Below are 19,433 nucleotides of genomic sequence, written 5' to 3' on the forward strand. Positions count from 1 at the left end.
GACATATATAATTAAAATGTCATAGGTTAAAGGTAAAGAGAAAATTCTAAAAAGAGCAAGGAGAAGCAAAAAGTTACACACACGGGAAACCACTTAAGGCTATGAACAGATTTTTCAGAAGAAATGTTGCGCAGGCCAGAATAGAGTGGCATGCTATATTCAAAGAGCTGAAGGGGTGGGGGGACCCAAAATCAAGAACACTCTCTGTAGCAAGCTTATCATTCACAACAGAAGGAAAGATAAAGAGTTTCCCCAAAACACAAAAGTTAAAGGAGTTCATCATCACTAAGCCAGTTTTACAAGAAATGTAAAACATGTGGGACTTCAAGTGAAAAAGAAAAGGCTATAATCAAAAGTAAGAAATTATTAATAAAAAGATATAAAATACGAAAATATATACAAAAATGTGGGGAAAGGGAAATAAAAGAAACTTTCTTTTAGAATTTGTTCAAATTTAAGTGACCACTGACTTAATATAGACCGCCACATATTTAAAATGTATATGAACCACATTGTAAATACAAACCCCAAATCTGTAATAGTTACACAACAAATAAAGACAATCAACAAAATACAATAGAAAGTCATCAAAGGAAAGAGAGCAAAAGAAAGAAAGAAAAAAAACTACAAAAACAACAAGAAAATAATTAACAAAAGGGTAATAAATATATGCCTATCAATAATTACTTGAAATGTACAGGTGGGTCTAATGTCCCATCAAAAGAGACAGGGTGGTAGAACAGATTTAAAAAATAAGATCCAGGATACCTGGGTGATTTGGTTAAGCATCTGCCTTCAGCTCAGGTCATGATCCTAAGGTCTTGGCACTGAGCCCCACATTAGGCTCTCTGCTTAGCAGGTGGCCTGCTTCTCCCTCTCCCTCGGTCTGTCGCTCATTCACTCTCTCTCTCCATCAAATAAATAAATTAAAGAAATAAAAATTTTAAAAAGTAAGACATGGGGGCACATAGGTGGCTCAGTCGGTTAAGAGTCTACCTTCAGCTCAGGTCATGATCTTGAGGTACTGGGATCAAACCCTATGTTGGGTTCCCTGCTCAGCAATGAGTCTACTTGTCCCTCTCCCTCTGCCACCCCCACTTCCATGGCTCATGCTTTCCCTCTCAAATAAATAAAACCTTAAAAAAAAAAAAAAAACCCCAAAACAAAACCAAGACCCATGGAGCACCTGGGTGGCTCAATCAGTTAGGCATCTGACTCTTGATCTCAGTTTAGGTCTTGATTTCAGGGTTGTGAGTTCAAGTTCTGCACTGGACTTCACACTAGGTGTGAAGACTACTTAAAACAAGCAAACAAACAACAACAACAACAAAATCCCAGTTGTAGGCTGCCTAAAAATGACTCACTTCAGATCTATAAAAATACAGAGACCAAAAGTGAAAGCATGGAAAGACAGGCAATGCAAATAAAAACAGGAGGGGAAAAAAAAGCCAGGGTAGCAATACTTATACCAGACAAAACAGACTTCAAACAAAGACTATAAAAAGACACAAAGAAGGGCATTATATAAGGATAAAAAGGTTAATCCAAAAAGAAGATATAACATTTGTAAATATCTATGCACCCAATATTAGAGCATCCAAATACATAAAGCAAATATTAATAGGCATATACAAGAGAAACTGATAGTAATACAATAATAGTACAGGTCTATAACACCCCATTTACATGAATGGATAGACCATGCAGACAGAAAAAGAAGGAAATAGTGACTTTGAATAACACATTAGACCAGATGTACTTAATAGATACATGTAGAGCATCCCATACAAAAACAAAAGAACACACATTCAGTTCAAATGCATGTGGAGCATTCTCCAGGATAGATCACACATTAGACCATAAAACAAGTCCCAGTAAATTTAACATTAAAATCATATCAGCATCTCTTCTAACCATAACAGTATAAAACTAGAAATCAATCACAAGAAAAAAAAAAAAACTGGAAAAAACAAAAACACGTGGAGACTAAACAGCATACTACTAAACACTCAATGGGCCACTGATGAAATCAAAGGAAATCAAAAGATACATGAAGACAAATGAAAATAAAAAGACAACAATCCAGAACCTCTGGAACAAAATGAAAACAATTCTAAGAGAGAAATTCATAGCGATACAGGCTGACCTCCAGAAACAAGAAATATCTCAAATAAACAATCTAAATGTACAGCTGAAAGAATTGGAAAAAGGAGAACAAATAAGGTAAATGTTAGTAGAAGGAAGGAAATTAAGATCAGAGTGAAATAAATGAAATAGAGACTTAAAAAACACTAGAAAAGATAAAAGGGCTGGTTCTTCGAACAGACAAAACTGATTAACCTTTAGCCAGACTCATCAAGGAAAAAGAGGACACAAATAAGATCAGATATGAAAAAGGGAAATTAATAACCAACACGGAAGTACAAAGAATTATAAGAGAATATTACAAAAAATTATTTGTCAACAAATTGGACAAACTAGAAGAAATGGATAAATTCTTAGAAACGTACAGTCTTCCCAAACTGAATCAGAAAGAAACACAGCAGCTGAATATATCAATTACTAGTAATGAAATTGAACTGGAATCAAACTCGAGCAAACAGAAGTCCCCGACCAAATGACTTCACAGATGAGTTCTACCAAACATTTTAAAAAGAGTTAATACCTACTCTCTTCAAACTATTCCAGAAAATAGAAGTGGAAGGAAAACTTCCAAATACATTCTACAAAGCCAGCATTACCCTGATACCAAAACTAATGACGTTAAAAAAAAAAAGAAAGAAAGAAAGAAAGAAACTTACAGGCCAATGTTCCTGATAAATATAGATGCAAAAATCCTCAACAAAATATTAACAAACACCATTCAACAATACATTAAAAGGATCATCAACCATGACTGAATGGGATTTACTCTGGGGAAGCAAGGTTAATTCAATATTCACAAATCAATCAACATGATATGCCAAATCAACAAAGGAAAATTTGATTATCTCAATAGACACAAAAGAACCATTTGATAAAATTCAGGATGAGTTCATGATAAAAACTCTCAACAAAGTAAGTTTAAAGAGAACATACCTCAACATAATATAGGCTACATGTGAAAAATCCACAGCTAACATACTCAATGGTGAAAAACTGAGAGCTTTTCAGCTGAGATCAGGAAAAAGACAGGAGTGTCTGCTCTCCCTACTTTTATTCAGTACAGTGCTAGAAAGCCTAGCCAGAGCAATGAGACCAAAAAAGGAATACAAGACATCTAAACTCTCAAGGAAGAAGTAAAACTATCACCATTTGTAGGTGATATGCTACTATACATAGAAAACCCTAAAGATCCACCAGAAAGTTATTAGAATAAATTCAGTAAAGTTAAATACAAAATTAAGACCAAAAAAGTTGCATTTTTATACTAATAACAATGTAGTAGAAACAGAAATAAGGAAAACAATACCACTTACAATTGTACCAAAAAACTTGTACTCAAAAACTATAAAACACAGATCAAAGAAATTGAAGACAGCAAAAACAAATAGAAAGATATTAACATGATCATGGATTGGAAAAATTAATATTGATTAAAATGTCCCTACTACCCAAACACTCTATAGAGTCAATGCAATCCCTATCAAAATATCAATAGCATTTTTCACAAAACTAGAGTAAACACTACTAAAATTTGAATGAAACCACAAAACACCCTAAATACCCAAAGCAATCTTGAGAAAGAACAAAGCTGGAGGTATCACAATCCTAGATTTCAAGATAAACTACAAAGCTATAGTAATGAAAATAGTATGGTACTGACACAAAAACAGACATATAAATCAATGAAATAGAATACAGAGCCCAAAACAAACCCATGCTCATATAGTCAATTAATCTATGACAAAAGAGGTAAGAATATGCAATGGGAAATGACAGTCTCATCAATAAATGATGCAGGGGAAATTAGACATCGTGCAAAAGAATGAATCACTTCTTACACCATATAAAAATAAATTCAAAATGGATTAAAGACCCAAAACCATAAAACTTCTAGAAGAAAATGTAGGTAGTAATTTCTTTAACATTGGCCTTAGCAACATTTTTTTACATATGTCGCCTCTCACAAGAGAAACAAAAACAAAAATAAACTTTTGGGACTATACCAAAATAAAAAGCTTTTACGCAATGAGTGAAAGACTCAACAAAATGAAAAGGTGACCTATTGAATGGGTGAAGACGTCCACAAATGATATATCCAATAATGGAAAGAATTTATATGACTCAACACCAAAAAAACAAATAATCTTTTTAAAAATGGACAGAGAGCGGACGCCTGGGTGCCTCAGTGGGTTAAAGCCTCTACCTTCGGCTCAGGTCATGATCTCAGAGTCCTGGGATCGAGCCCCGCAAGGGGCTCCCTGCTCAGCGGGAGCCTGCTTCCCCACCTGTCTCTCTGCCTGCCTCTCTGTCTACTTGTGATCTCTCTCTGTCAAAATAAATAAATTAAAAATCTTTTTAAAAATAAATAAATAAAAATAAAAATGGACAGAGGACCTAAATAGACATTTTTTCCAAATAAGACATATAGAGAGCAAACAGACACAGGAAGTTACTTGTCATCACTAATCATTGAGGAAATCAAACCAAAACCACAATGAGATATCACCTTACACATTTCAGAACATCTAGAATCAAAAAGACAAGAAATAAACAAATGTTGGTGAAGATGTGGAGAAAAAGGAACCCCTGTGCACTGTTGGTGGGAATGTAAATTGGACCAGCCACTGTGGAAAACAGCATGGTTTTCTTTTCTTAATTAAAATAAAAATACCATACAATCCAGTAATCCCGCTACTGGATATTGACCTAAAGAAAACAAAAACACTAATTTGAAAAAATGTATGCACCTCAATGTTTATTGCAGCATTATTTACAACAGCCAAGATATAGGAAAAACCCAAGTGTCCATATATAATATATATATGTACATAGATGTATGATGGATAACAAACATATAAAGATCCATCGATCAATCTATGATATCTATCAATGATTCCTATCTATGATGAAATATTACTCTACCATAAAAAATATGAGATCTTGCCATTTTGGACAACATGGATAAACCTAGAGAGTATTATGCCAAGTGAAGTAAGTCAGACTGAGAAAGACAAATACCATAGGATTTCTTTTAGATGTAGAATCTAAAAAACAAAACAAACCAAAAGCAAAATAGGCCCATAAATACATAGAACACACTGATGGTTGCCAGAGGGGTGGGGTGGGACAATAGATAAAATGGGTGAAGGGGAGTGAGAGAGGCTTTCAGTTATTGAACAATTAAGTCACAGGGACAAAATGTACAGTATGGGGAATATTGTCAATGGTATTCAATAGCATTTTATGGTGAAAGATAGTAGCTACACTTGTGCTGAGTGGAGCAGTGGAGCATAACATACAGAGTTTTCAAATCACTGTACTGTATAGCTGTAACTAATAAAATATTGTGGGTCACCTATACTTCAATTTTAAAAATATACATACACACAAAAAATGACAGCAATTTGAAGGGAGAAAAAGCAGTTTCATTTTCTTCCACTGACACCATGTACGTCATGATATTATCTAACAAAAAATATTTTAGCACATTTTCTATCTATTATTTACAAAATGATCTTTCATTTAATAACTACTGGGGGGAATTTCTTACCTCTTAAAGGGAACAGCATTTTTCAGAACAGTCTCCACCTCTGCAATATTTGCTCTGGCAAGATCTGCCACAGTAAGAAAACCAGAAGCATAGAGGAACCTGGCTCTCTGTGCATTAAGTAAGGACACCCGGACCAGGTCACATAACTCCCTCTGGATGCCAAATGTAAGACGCTTCTGAAATTGAGAAAGTAGTAGTTCCATGTTGTGCCAGCCCAGGCGGTTGGAAAATACTGTAATCATACCTAGAATAATCATAGAATATTTATTGAATTAAAATTCTTTATAGATAATTCTCTATTTCTTTAGATTTACTTTTGTTTTGTTGTGTTGTTTGTTTTCGTGCAGAACTGTAAAGTTTAAAGAGTCAAAAAGTGTAAGTAACAGGAAAGTAGACACATGTTAAAACCCTAGCTAACTGGTCAACAGATGAGCTAAACACATTAAATGTCATCTCATTTATACCTCATCATGAACTTTATATTTGAAACAACTGAGGTAGAGCATGTTAACACAAAACAAACAAAAAGCCCCCACTTCTCATTCCTCTCATTCTTTCTTCCTTACTTTCTTTTTAAGGAAGAGAGAACTCTTAAAAATAGGTGAGGGACTCTTTTCAACTACAGAAAAATAGAGCTGATTTAAATATTCAAGTGCTAAGAGGAGTACAAAAAGTGAAGCTCCCACTGATATTTTCATCAAGGAAAGGCTGTCCAGCTCAATAGCTATTCCCCATGAAATACAGAAGCCAGAAGAGCCAATGCCAAGTCATTAAGAAAATCACTTCCCTATGAAAACATTAGCCCCACAGGCAATTTGAGATCTTTCATGCCAATGAGTTGAAGAATCTCTCCCTTTTTATGACCTTCTCCTCCCACCTTTCCCTCAGTATGCTCACATATGCACACACTTTCACAATGAAACCTTTTATACATATACACCACATACTTTTCCAGCAGCCCACAGTTTCCTCCCTAAGGGCCTATAAGGATTTCTTGGCAAAATCAGACCCAGAACTTCCCTGTTTGCCTTGCTTAGAGATAGGAGTTTAGATTTATTAAGGAGAGAACAGTCCTTTCCTAGAGAAGAGATATTTAGAACAGTCCAAGAGAAATCCAGAAATCCCTCTCCATTTGCCATCCACCTAGTCAATAACAAATATAAACCAGTAACTTGGTGACAAAAGGGAAACTGTTGACAACTTCGTGTCTATTTCTTCTTGTAACAGGGAAAACGGAAAAAAAAACAAAAAACAAAAAACAGAAAGGAGGATGGTCAGCAGTTGCTAAGCAACAGAAGGGGAAACAAAGGTCCAACTACTCCACTAGCTGCCAATCCTCTGGGGCAGGATAACTAAACCCAGGGATGCCATAGTTTTAGGTGTTATGATGACAATTACAGCTTCCCATGATCCCCTCACTTTTAGAGAAGCCTAAAATAAAATGGAATTTGAAAAAAAAAAGTAATCTTAACTTGACCTCAAACCACAGAGTCTCAAATAAATGTGGAAACCCTTGTTTAACTGACCTGCATAAACAGCAGCTGACTGTTGTAAAGATTGAATCTGTCCACGACTGCATCCGTATTTCTGGTTAATTTCCTTTAAGGGAACTTCACTGATTAAATCTAATAGCACAAGACTGGTAAAAAACCTGGAAAGTAAATCACCATAAGTATGGTAAGAGAGGTCTACAATGAAGATACAACATATGCTAAGAAACAAGAAAGAAGCAAAAAGGCAAGAGAGGATTTATACACTCTGAGAAGGTTCCTAATGGGATATAGGATTAGTGGACAAAGACTGAGCTCAATGTTTATCGAATAAATTCTGACATACATTAGTACTATAACATAGCAAGGAACTAATATTTATATAATAAAAAGATCTCCTCCATATTTTAATAATGCTAACTAATTTCAAGAAATAAGACTTAGTTCAAGAAATAGAATGGCACAAAAAATTTAAAAGAATATTTGATACACAGTTATATGACCACCTATTCATATATCAAAAAAAGACAGAATTTGAAAATAAAAACCAGTAATGACTTGAATGACAATAGTACCACAAATAGTCCAAGTATATAAATCCTTACAAAATTTACACTTATGCAGCAAATAATTTACTAGAGACTACCATTAAGAAAAATAATTTTATTATATTTCAAAGAAGGTAAATGATTCAGTTTCCCCATCTGAATCTTTTAATTCACTCTTTCATGGTAACAATCAATCATTTATGATACAGAGCATATCCTCAAATGAAGCTGCTCTAAGTTGTCAGTTCTAATTCACATCTTTAAGTAAATAAAATAAATGTTCTACTTTATTTTTTTAAGATTTTGTTTCTATTTATTTTGACAGAGTGAGAGAGAGAGAAAGAGAACACAAGCAGGGGAAGCAGCAAGCAGAGAGAGAGGGAGAAGCAGGTTCCCCACTGAGCAGAGTCAGATGTGGGGCATGATCCCAGAATTCTGGGACAATGACCTAAGCTGAAGACAGACACCTTAGTGACTGAGACACCCAGGAGTCCCTTAAAGGTTTTACTTTAAAAGGTCTTCATCTATAATGGATTCTAAACAAGTGTTAAAGGAGAATCCAAAATATTGATAAATTCAGTGAACACAAGAAAATGACAATTTATTCAGCCAAAACTTTGATCTTATTTCTTTTTTAAAAAAGATTTTATTTATTTGAGAGACAGTGCATGAGAGAGAGCACAAACCAGGGGAGAGGAAGAGGAAGAAGGGGAATCAGACTCCCCACTGAGCAGAAAGCCTGATACGGGGCTCCATCCCGGGACCCTGGGATCATGACCTGAGCCAAAGGCAGAAACTTACTGACTGAGCCACCCAGGCACCCCTAAAACTTTTATTTTAATAATAATGAAAGTGACTATAATAAACTCAACAACTACTATATATCTAAAACTGTATTAAACACTGGACAGTCAAGGCTTGTTGGTATTTACCTTTTATGGATGGCCATCTGGCGATGCTGTCTCTCAGTTCTGGCTACAACTTTTCCTTTCACACAGCGAGCCAAGAACCCTTCTTCAATTCCCACCAGCTCTGCCACCCGTTTCATAGAAGTTGGCAATTTCTCCCATAAACAGAAAAATCGATACCAATCAATAGTAGTCCAATCCTCAAACATAGGTGTAACCTAAAGGGAAGAAGCATGATTCATTAGCTAAACTATTGCATTATAAAAGAAATAAAACTATAAATATAAACTTTATATTAAAAACAAAGGCCTTAGCATTTGGAGAAATTTTTAAATGTGACATCTGCTTATACGGAAATTTCATTTATCCACAAACAACTCATAACCAAAAGAAAATAGACTACTGGGGCACCTGGGTGGCTCAGTGGGTTAAAACCCAAAGAACAAATAATCCAATCAAGAAATGGGCATGGGACGCCTGGGTGGCTCAGTTGGTTGGATGACTGCCTTCGGCTCAGGTCATGATCCCGGAGTCCCGGGATCGAGTCCCGCATCGGTCTCCCAGCTCCACGGGGAGTCTGCTTCTCTCTCTGACCTTCTCCTCGCTCATGTTCTCTCTCACTGTCTCTCTCTCAAATAAATAAATAAAATCTTTAAAAAAAAAAAAAAAAGAAATGGGCAGAAGACATGAAAAGACATTTCTGTAAAGAAGACATCCAGATGGCCAACAGACACATGAAAAAGTGCTCCATATCACTTGGCATCAGGGAAATACAAATCAAAACCACAATGAGATACCACCTCACACCAGTCAGAATGGCTAAAATTAACAAGTCAGGAAATGACAGAGGCTGGCGAGGATGTGGAGAAAGGGGAACCCTTCTACACTGTTGATGAGTTACTTTTTAATAAACAAATGGTTACTACAAGATCCATGAAATTATCTTACCTCCAACACTACTTCATGTTAGCCAAGTCATTTACCCCTAAGTTTCATCATGTATAAAACACAGAAATTGGATCAGGTCCCATTTGGCCTTAGGATTCTAAGTATAATGCAAATGTTGACAAAGGTAAGGTTCCTGCTACAGTGAACTGGATTATTTTAGCTAATATTAACTCCTGAAGAGGATACACAAAAAGATTTTGTTCATTAATTGTCCTTAAATATGTATCATTCATAACCTCAAAGTCATAATTACTAATTTATGATGCCAATTTAGTGATACTAATTTTGAAAGTGTCTCTTCTTTATTTTAATATTTACAATTATTAATTCATGTTAAGATTATCAAGTGGTTGTTTTACAGCTAGAACATATAATTGTGCTAAAATTTAGTATTTTAACTATCTGAAAGACTGCATGGAAATCACAGAGCCTCTTTTTCCATTGTGTTTTTAGAGAGAAACAACACAAATAATATTCCCAGAGGAATGCTAGCTTTCTCATATATCCTTGATAATATTGATTAAGAAGTTCACAGTATACTTGGTAAGAAAGAGAATGGCAGAAGGGAAAAAAACCAATGATGCAATCAAAAGACAGTACCCTTCTAAGAAAAGCTATGTTATTTTCAAACATGTCACCAGTCTGTACAAGTTATTGTCAGGAACTGGTCTATCTCTATTACAAGTGGCAACATTAAAAGAACATGTTACTGTTCAAACTGGGAGATTAACAAGGTAAGAGAATTCAAGGTGGCAGGTATATGAAGGGCAAACTTCTATCAAAAATAAACAAAATGTTTCAGAACGGGCTCTGATCCACTGGAATGTGCATTTACTTGTAAATCCACAATATGATAGATTAATTACTCAGTTTTTACCCACATTTTTCAGCCCAAAATACTTCTGGTGTTAATATTAGAATGAACTAAAAAATTCTGAGAGAATAAAATATTGAGAGTTGAAAATATCTTTGTGGCAAATACCTAGGTAAGCAAAGTGCCTCACCCAAGGTCATATAGGCAAGGAAGTGAAAAAAACAAGAATAGAACCTGTTACTACTAATGGGCACTGCTCAGTAGGTTTGACCTCTAAGTGGTCAGTAGGCAATAGACAAATAGACAAAACAAAGACACATTTAGTACTGAAGATACTTTGTATTATTATATATAGGCAGGCAAAGTCATATATAAACCCTATCCAAAGGAGTAGCACACAAAAATGTTTATACATATAAAAAGCTATAAAAGGGTATGTTTATACATATAAACACATATGCATAGATATACCTTTATATATAAAATATTTATTTATGTATCTATACCCTTATATACACACACCAGTTTATATGTATATACCAATATATAAACACCCATATGTGTATCTCTATATAAAGATATCTATATGTGTGTGTGTATGTGTACATATATATAAAGGTATATATAAAACACATCTCATAAAAAGCAAAATAGGGTCAATTGCCAAGACAGGCAAAAGAAGTAAGCTTCTGATATCTCTTTTCAGACATCTAAGGATCTTGTGTCATACAAGATTGACATTGTTATAGCACTGTTTACTTAGGGCTGGAAAATGTTCCCAGATGCATCCAAGTAGTTCTCGCTTCTCTAGGTCAAAGATATCACTGAGATCCTTACATGGTTTCCACAGTACTAGAAGACATAATAATAGGCAACTCCCAAATTACATAAATTCTGTATAGCCAAGAGTAGGGTAATAAAGAATTCCAGCTCTAACTAAATTATTAAATGCACATCTAAATTAAATGCACAATTATTAAATGCACAAAAGGAGACTAAAAGTGTTCTAAAACAAACAAAAGTATAGGAAATCATGCTAATGATTTAAAAAACATTAGGACATCATCAAGATGTAAAAGTATATTAGTGGGAATGGAGAGGAATGAAAAGCATACCAAAGTAGGCTTGGAATGTCTGCTGACTCAGACTTCTGTGTCTTATGCCAATTGCCTATTAGAACTCTTCCCAATTCTTTTTGAATATTCCCTTTAAAACCTGCTGAGCAGAATTCATTTTCTCACTCTTAACCTTGTGCTCTTTATGCTTTATCTTGCTGTCCTTTTCCTTTTGTCCATTGAAAATTAATATCAATCAAGGCTAAATTGTTCTGCTATTTAAAACTTTAAAAATACAAATAATTCAGTGGAAAACAGGTAAGTAATTAAAGGTTTTTTTGAATTGTCAGGATAATTGCCTCAATAATCTCCTCCATTAAGATACATAGGCTTCACCTTAGTAAAACTGTATCTTATTATTAAATCATTTACTATAAGCCACAGTACAGTGGTCCACCTAAACCTTCCAGCCTTCTTGGCAAGTGACAACACCGTAATTCAAACTAGCTCAAGCAAAATGAGGTAAAAGAGTGGCTCAAGTGGCTAAGCAATTCAGAGGTATATCTAGCTATAGGTATAGCTAGATCCAGAGGATACAAAAGATAAACAGAATACTCTCTTTTTCCATTTCCTTTTTTCTGATACCATAATGTTTTCAGGGAAGCTCTCCCGTACTGTGGCAAATATGAACAACAGAAACTTCCCACTTACAACCTTTTAGCTTAGCAACCCTAGTGGAGAGAAACCACATCTTCCCAGAAGTTCCTCCAAAATGGCCAAGACTGATGTTCCCTCATCATGACCTGGTTTGGATCATATATTCATCCTTGCCATGGCAAATTAGTTTTTTCCTTGGTCCAATCTGAGTTTTTATGCTCTTTAGAGTCACAAGGCAGACTCAGACTATACAGACTGACACCCAAACTATACAGACTGATTGGAAGAGAGGAGTTGTTGTCTCCTGAAAACAAAGAAACAAACAAAAAAACTGGTTCTCTTACCTAAAGAGAAAATAGATGCTGGTCACAGAGGCAAGAAATAGAAATGTCCATTACAGGACACATACTCAAGGAAAAACATAAGTACCTCATGAAAACACATATGATACGATGGCAAATTCCCAAAGATAGTATTTAAAGATACATACTTTGCCTTATGGATGATCATTACTCTAACTTTTAGTACCTTACAAATAAAGATCATTTTCTGAAAGACTATGAATTTGATATGCCAATTGGAAAATTATAAAATGTTACTGACTTTTCATCCCAGGAACTAGAAAATCAGAACAATTTCAAATATTACTTCATAGGACTGTATAAATTTTTCTTCTTTAAAGATTTATTTATTTTAGAGAGAAAAAGAGAGGATAGGAAGTAGGGATAGAGAAGGAGAGAGAACCTCAAGCAGACTCCCTGCTGAGGCCCGAGCCCAATGCAGCTCTATCTCAGAACACCAAGATCTTGACCTGAGCCGAAATCAAGAGCCAGTCACTCCGCTGACTGAGCGGTGCCCTAGGACTAACTTTTTAATTAAACAATTCTTCATAGTTAATCATTTATGCAATCAGCCATTTAAAAAAATGAACTGGCTTATATGGTTTCAGTGTTACACTTAAATGACATCTATAGGTTTTTTGTTTTTTTTTTATAACTATTTACAGAGATCTTGAACTTCTTGTAAAATCTGCTACCATAGTAATCTCAGCAAATAAATAGCTTCTCAGGGAAAAATCCAACTCTTCATAACTTCCAGTTGAAACAGAAAATAGCCTTTTGCTCTTTTCCTAAATTATGATACATTTGGTATTTATACATTGCTGCCTACTACATCTGTAAGGAAAACTAAAAGTTTTTTCTGACAAATGTTTCCAGACATTGTATCCACCTCTTCAAAATATTTAAAGATGAAAATAAATTTAATTTTAAATAATCTATTAACAGGTTTAGGAAAATTAATATATCACAGAGTTTACAGCCTTGTAAATTATTTTAAAAATGAAAAGCCAGCTCCATTCTTACCTCTCCATTTTACAATCCCTGTGGCTAGAAACAAATTATATGCAATGAACATTGTTTTGGTTTACTTGGGGCAAGTGACTATTTTCAAGCTAAAGTATTAAATGTATCTCTCAATAGTTCATAAATAATAATATGAAGTAAATACTGGATGATAATGCAAATATATTTTATCATTTATTTATATTGTGTTTTATCATAAAAGATTTTTAAAGTAACTTAAAATATCCAAAAATAGAACAAAATAAACAAGGAAGAAGCAAAAGAAAAATAGGTGTATAGAAGCAAACTGAAACCAAGAATAAAGTTTGTACTCAATACACGTACCATGAAGTTCACTTATAAACTGGATGTTAATCTACATACTTTACTTTCAAAATCACTAAAAAGAAAAATTCTAGATTATCCTGATACAAAATAAAAATATTGTTCATTAAGTTGTACATGAATGCAAACATTAAAACCTGGCAAACTAAGTACAAATTATACTATACATAAAAAAGTATATATTAGGGGGTAGATAGATAGAGACAGATAAGAAAGAAAGAGAAAAAGAGGGGTACCTGGGTGGCTCAGTTGCTTAAGTATCTGCCTTGGCTCAGATCATGGTTCTGGGTTCCTGGGATCGAAACTTTCATTGGGCTTCCTGCTCAGCTGGAAGCCTGCTTCTCCCTCACCTGCTTGTGCTCTCTCTCTTGTTCTCTCTCAAATAAATAAATTAATAAATCTTTTTATTGTTTTATTATTTTTTAAAAGATTTTAATTATTTGACAGAGAGAGCATAAGCAGGTAGAGTAGCAGGCAGAGGGAAAGGGAACAGCAGGCTCCCCGCTGAGCAAGGAGCCAGATGCAGGGCTCAATCCCAGAACCCAGGATCATGACCTGAGCCAATGGCAGTTGCCCAACCAATTGAGCCACCGAGGTGCCCCAATAAATCTTTTTAAAAAGAAAGAAGGGAAGGAAGGAAAGAAGGAAGAAAGGACGGACATATGCTAATATTCATATCTTACCTTTTTTTTTCAATATTTTTATTTATTTTTTTGAGAGAAAGAGAGAGCAAGTGGGGAGAAGGGAGAGGGAGAAGCAGATTCCCCACAGAACAGGGAGCCCAATGCAGGGCTTGATCGCAGAACTCTGGGACCATGACCTGCACCAAAGGCAGATGCTTACCCGATTAAGTCACCCAGGCACCACTTCATATCTTATTTTGACTATATATAGGTAAAAATATTGTAAGGCTCTCCTCCAAAATATTTTTTATGACTCTCAGTACTATGGCTAGAAAGAAAATGAGGCACATTATGTTGAAATAACCCAAAGGGTCAAGGTCTAGAGATCTACGTGTTGTGTGCTGAGATTCTAAATTTTCAACATCAAGAGCATCAGACATGGATGATGGTGTTTTAGGCATAATCATGATAAAGTCTTTCTGTTTAGGATAGACTAGTCTCCTATAAAGTAGATTGTCTCTTATATAAGCTCAATAGAACCTTATTACAGGGTGGCCAGAAGGACAAGCTCTGACAAGAATGGTTCAATACTCAAAAATCAATTAATATAATCTATTGTATCAGTAAGCTAAAAAAAAATCACAGAATCATATCCACAGATAAAGAAAAAGTATTTTACACAATCCAAAACACATTCATGATAAAAACCTTCAGTAAACTAGGAATAGAGAGGAACTTCCCCAACTTGATAAAGAAGGTCTTTAAAAACCTACAGCTAACATCATACTTTATGGTGAGAAATTCAAAGTTTTCCAACTAAGATCAGGTACGAGGCAAGGATGTCTCATTCACGACTCCTTTTCAACATTGTCCTATAAGTTATAACTAAAATGTTAAAACACAAAAAGGACATAAAGATAAATAGACTGGGAAGGAAGAATTAAAACTATCTTTGTTTGCAGATGACATGATCATTTATAAAGAAAATCTGAAAACCTGAACAAAAAGACTCTGAAAGCTAATAATTGATAATAGCAAAGTAGGAGCATACAAAGTTAATATATAGAAGTTAATGCTTTTCTTTTTATTTATTTATTTGTTTGTTTGACAGATGGAGATCACAAGTAGGCAGAGAGGCAGGCAGAGAGAGACAGAGAAGCAGGCTCCCTGCTAAGCAGAGAGCCCAATGCGGGACTTGATCCCAGGACCCTGGGATCATGACCTGAGCTGAAGGCAGAGGCTTTAACCCATTGAGCCACCCAGACGCCCCATTATTGCTCTATATCTCAGCAATGAACAAGTGGAATTTGAAATTAAAAATACAATACCAATTATATTAGCACACAAAAAATGAAAAACTCAGGTACAAATGGTATAAGGTATAAGATCTATGATATAAGGTATAAGATCTATGAGGAAGACTATAAAACTTTGATAAAAGAAATCAAAGAAAAACTAAAGAAATGGAGAGACAGTCCATGTTCATGGATAGGAAGAAAATATTGTCAAGGTGTCAGTTCTTCCCAAATTAATTTATAAGTTCATTGCAATACCAAGCAAAATCTCAGTAAGTTATTTTGTGGATATTGGCAAACTGATTCTAAAGTTTAAATGAAGAGGCAAAAGACACAGGATAGCCAATACAATATTGAAAGAGAATAACAAAGTTGGAGGGCTGATATCGTCCAATTTTAAGATTTACTGTAAAGCAATAGTAACAGACACAGTGTAGTATTAATGAAAGAATAAACAAATAGATCAATGGACCAGAATCAAAAGCTCAGAAACAAACCCACATAAATATAGTCAATTGATCTCAACAAAAAAGCAAAAGTAGTACAAGGGAGAAAAGAAAGTCTTTTCAACAAATGGTGCATTAACTGGGCATCACATATTTAAAAAACGAATCTGGACCTAGATCTTACACCCTTCACAAAAATTAACTGAAAACGGATTACTGACCTAATGTGAAATGTAAAACAATAAAACTCCTTGTAGATAACGTAGTGGAAAACCTAGATGATCTTGGGTATGGCAATGACTTTTATATAATACCCAAGTCATGATCCATGACAGAAAGAACTGACAAACTGACTTCATTAAAATGAAATATTTATGCTCTGTAAAAGACAATAGTTAATATAATAAGACAAGCCACAGACAGGGAGAAAATATTTGAAAAGATATATGTAAAGGATTGGTATCTAAAATATACCAAGAATTCTTAAAACTCAACTATTTAAAAAAACAGTATAATTAAAAAATGGGCTAAAGACCTTGACACCTCACCAAAAAAGATGAACAGATGGAAAATAGTATATGAAAAGATGTTCCACATATGTCATCAGGAAATTGCAAATTAAATAAATTTATTTTATTTATTTAGACAATACTTATGTGTTTGGGCAAAAAAAAAACTCGAGGACTGTATTTGTGACTAACTGTATAACAGGTTATTTTAGTTTCTATTCTAAAATAGTTCTGTTCTAAAATAAATAAAATAACCATAAGATCACTACACACCTGTTAGACTAACCAGAAATGTGGAACACTGACAGCACCAAATACTGGTGATGATGTGGAGCACAGAAATTCTCACTTACTGCTGGTGAGAATGTAAAGGACACAGCCAACTTGGAAAATATTTTGGTGGTTACTTATATATAAGGATATATATATATATACACACACACACACACACACACACACACACTTCCATATATATATATATATATATTTATATATAAGAATATATAAATATACTCTTACCATATAATCCAAAAATCATGCTCTTTGGTATATACCCTAAGAGTTGAAAACTTAAGTCTACATAAAAACATGCACCAGCTATTTATGGTAGTTTTACTTATAATGGCAAAACTCTGGAGCAATCAAGAAGTACTTCAGTAAGTGAATGGATAAATAAACTGTGGTGCACCCAGACAAAGGACTATTACTCAGTATTAATAAGAAATTATCTAATCAAACCATGGAAAGACATGAAGGAAACGTAAGTGCTTACTATTACGTGGAAGAAGAAAATCTTATATGATTCCAACTATATGACATTCTGGAAAAGGCAAAACTATGGAAACAGTAAAAAGATCAATAGTTGCCAGGGGTTGGGGACAAAAGAGGGATGAACAGACCAAGCACAGAGCATTTTTAAGGCAGTGAAAATACTCTGTATGATACTATAATGGTGGATATATGTCATTATACATTTGTTAAAACCCATAAAATATACAACAGCAAGAGTGGATCTTAATGTAAACTACAGGCTTTAGGTAAGCATGAAATGTCAATGTAGATTCACCAATTGTAACAAATGTATCACTCTGGTGGGGGTTATTAGTAAGAGAGGAAGCTATACATGTAAGGTAGCAGAGGGTATATAAGAAATCTCTGCACTTCCCTCTATGTTTTGCTGTGAACCTTAAACTGATCTAAAAAGAAAAAAAAAAAGCAATCTCTGTAAACACTTAGAATATAATCTCATCGTACCACTTACTTTCTGATGGTAAACAAGTATCTTAAACTGTCTTACTTTCTCATCTTATAATAACAGTAATAATAGAATTTACTGAATGGAATTATTTCAAGAACTAAGTAAGAAATGGAAAGTGTTCTGCACAGTGGCACTATGATTATATCCACCACCATTATGATTTTCACTTTCATCATCACCTTTATCATCCTTATTATTTTCTACAGAATCTTTATTTCCAAATAAAACTAGTGGAACTTATAACTCAGTCTCTCCAATATGGTATTCCTTGAGCATCAATTTCAAGGGCATCATTCCTACCTCGAGTACAAATATGCATTCTATGACTCTCTTTGAGAAATGTCCGTATGTAGAGGACTATGTTAGTGCCAGTCAATGTTCACAGCAGCATTACTCATAATAGCCAAAAATCAAAAATATACGAAATGTCCATTAATTGATGAAGACATGCAGCACATCCATATAGCAGAATATTATTCTGCAATATAAAGAACTTAAGAACTCTTACATGCTTTATATCACTTTCCATGGTTTTAGTTATCCACAGTTAACCAAGGTCAAGATGATAATGAAATATCAGAAGGTCAGTAGTAGCTTCATACTAAATCACAATGCCTATAGCATTCACCTAACTTCATCTCATTCCATAGGCAATTAATCATCTTACATCATCACAAGAAGGGTGAATACAGTAAATAACATATTTTGAGAGAAAGATCACATTCATAAAGCTTATTATGTTATAATTGTTCTATTGTTGTTAATCTCTTACTATGTCTAATTTATAAATTAAACTTTATCATAGGTATAGGTATAGGAAAAAACAAAATATGAACAGGGTTCGGTACTGAATGTCAGTCAACCACTGGTGGTTTTGGAATGTATTTCCCACTGATAAGGAGCAACTACTGTACTAGAATGAATTCCAAAAGGAACATAATTCAAAAGAAGGGAACCATACTCAATTACCTGAAGAAATGTGAGAGAATGCCTTTATAATCTTAGAGCAAGAAAAGCAATTCTCACTGATACAAAAGCTCACATATTCAACTACATTTTTAAAAATATGAGGTAAGAGTGCCTGGGTGGCTCAGTGGGTTAACCCTCTGCCTTTGGCTCAGGTCATGATCTTAGGGTCCTGGGATTGAGCCCCGCATCAGGCTCTCTGTTCAGCAGGGAGCCTGCTTTCCCCTCTCTCTCTGCCTGCATCTCTGCCTACTTGTGACACTGCTCGCTTGCTCTCTCTCTCCGTCAAATAAATAAATAAAATCTTTTTAAAAATGAGGTAAAATACACAATAAATAGTCAAAGCTACATAAAAAAACTAGTATAAAAATAGTTACAACTCATACCACTTAGCACTACTCTTCTGAATATATAAAATAACCTTTAAAACTTAAGAAAAAGATCAAAACACAAAAGAAAAATGAACAAAAGACATGGACAACTCATGAGGGGGAAGCATACTGTCCTTTAACAAATGGAAAAAATGTTCCATT

The 19,433-nt window shown here is 34.4% G+C and overlaps 1 protein-coding gene across 1 annotated transcript in view; it reads right to left on the reverse strand.

Annotated features, from left to right (window-relative positions):
- The window catches only part of POLQ (DNA polymerase theta), a 130,902-nt gene that overhangs the window by 79,867 nt on the left and 31,602 nt on the right, over positions 1-19,433 (reverse strand). The window contains exons 13-15 of the mRNA XM_059162794.1: positions 8,666-8,859; positions 7,222-7,346; positions 5,696-5,939 (exon numbers count right to left, since the gene is read on the reverse strand). Of these exons, the coding sequence (XP_059018777.1) occupies positions 5,696-5,939; positions 7,222-7,346; positions 8,666-8,859 (563 nt within the window). The remainder of the gene's footprint in view (positions 1-5,695; positions 5,940-7,221; positions 7,347-8,665; positions 8,860-19,433) is intronic.

The sequence above is a fragment of the Mustela lutreola genome, chromosome 2, assembly GCF_030435805.1.
Source record: "Mustela lutreola isolate mMusLut2 chromosome 2, mMusLut2.pri, whole genome shotgun sequence".
In the NCBI taxonomy this organism is placed as follows: Eukaryota; Metazoa; Chordata; class Mammalia; order Carnivora; family Mustelidae; genus Mustela; species Mustela lutreola.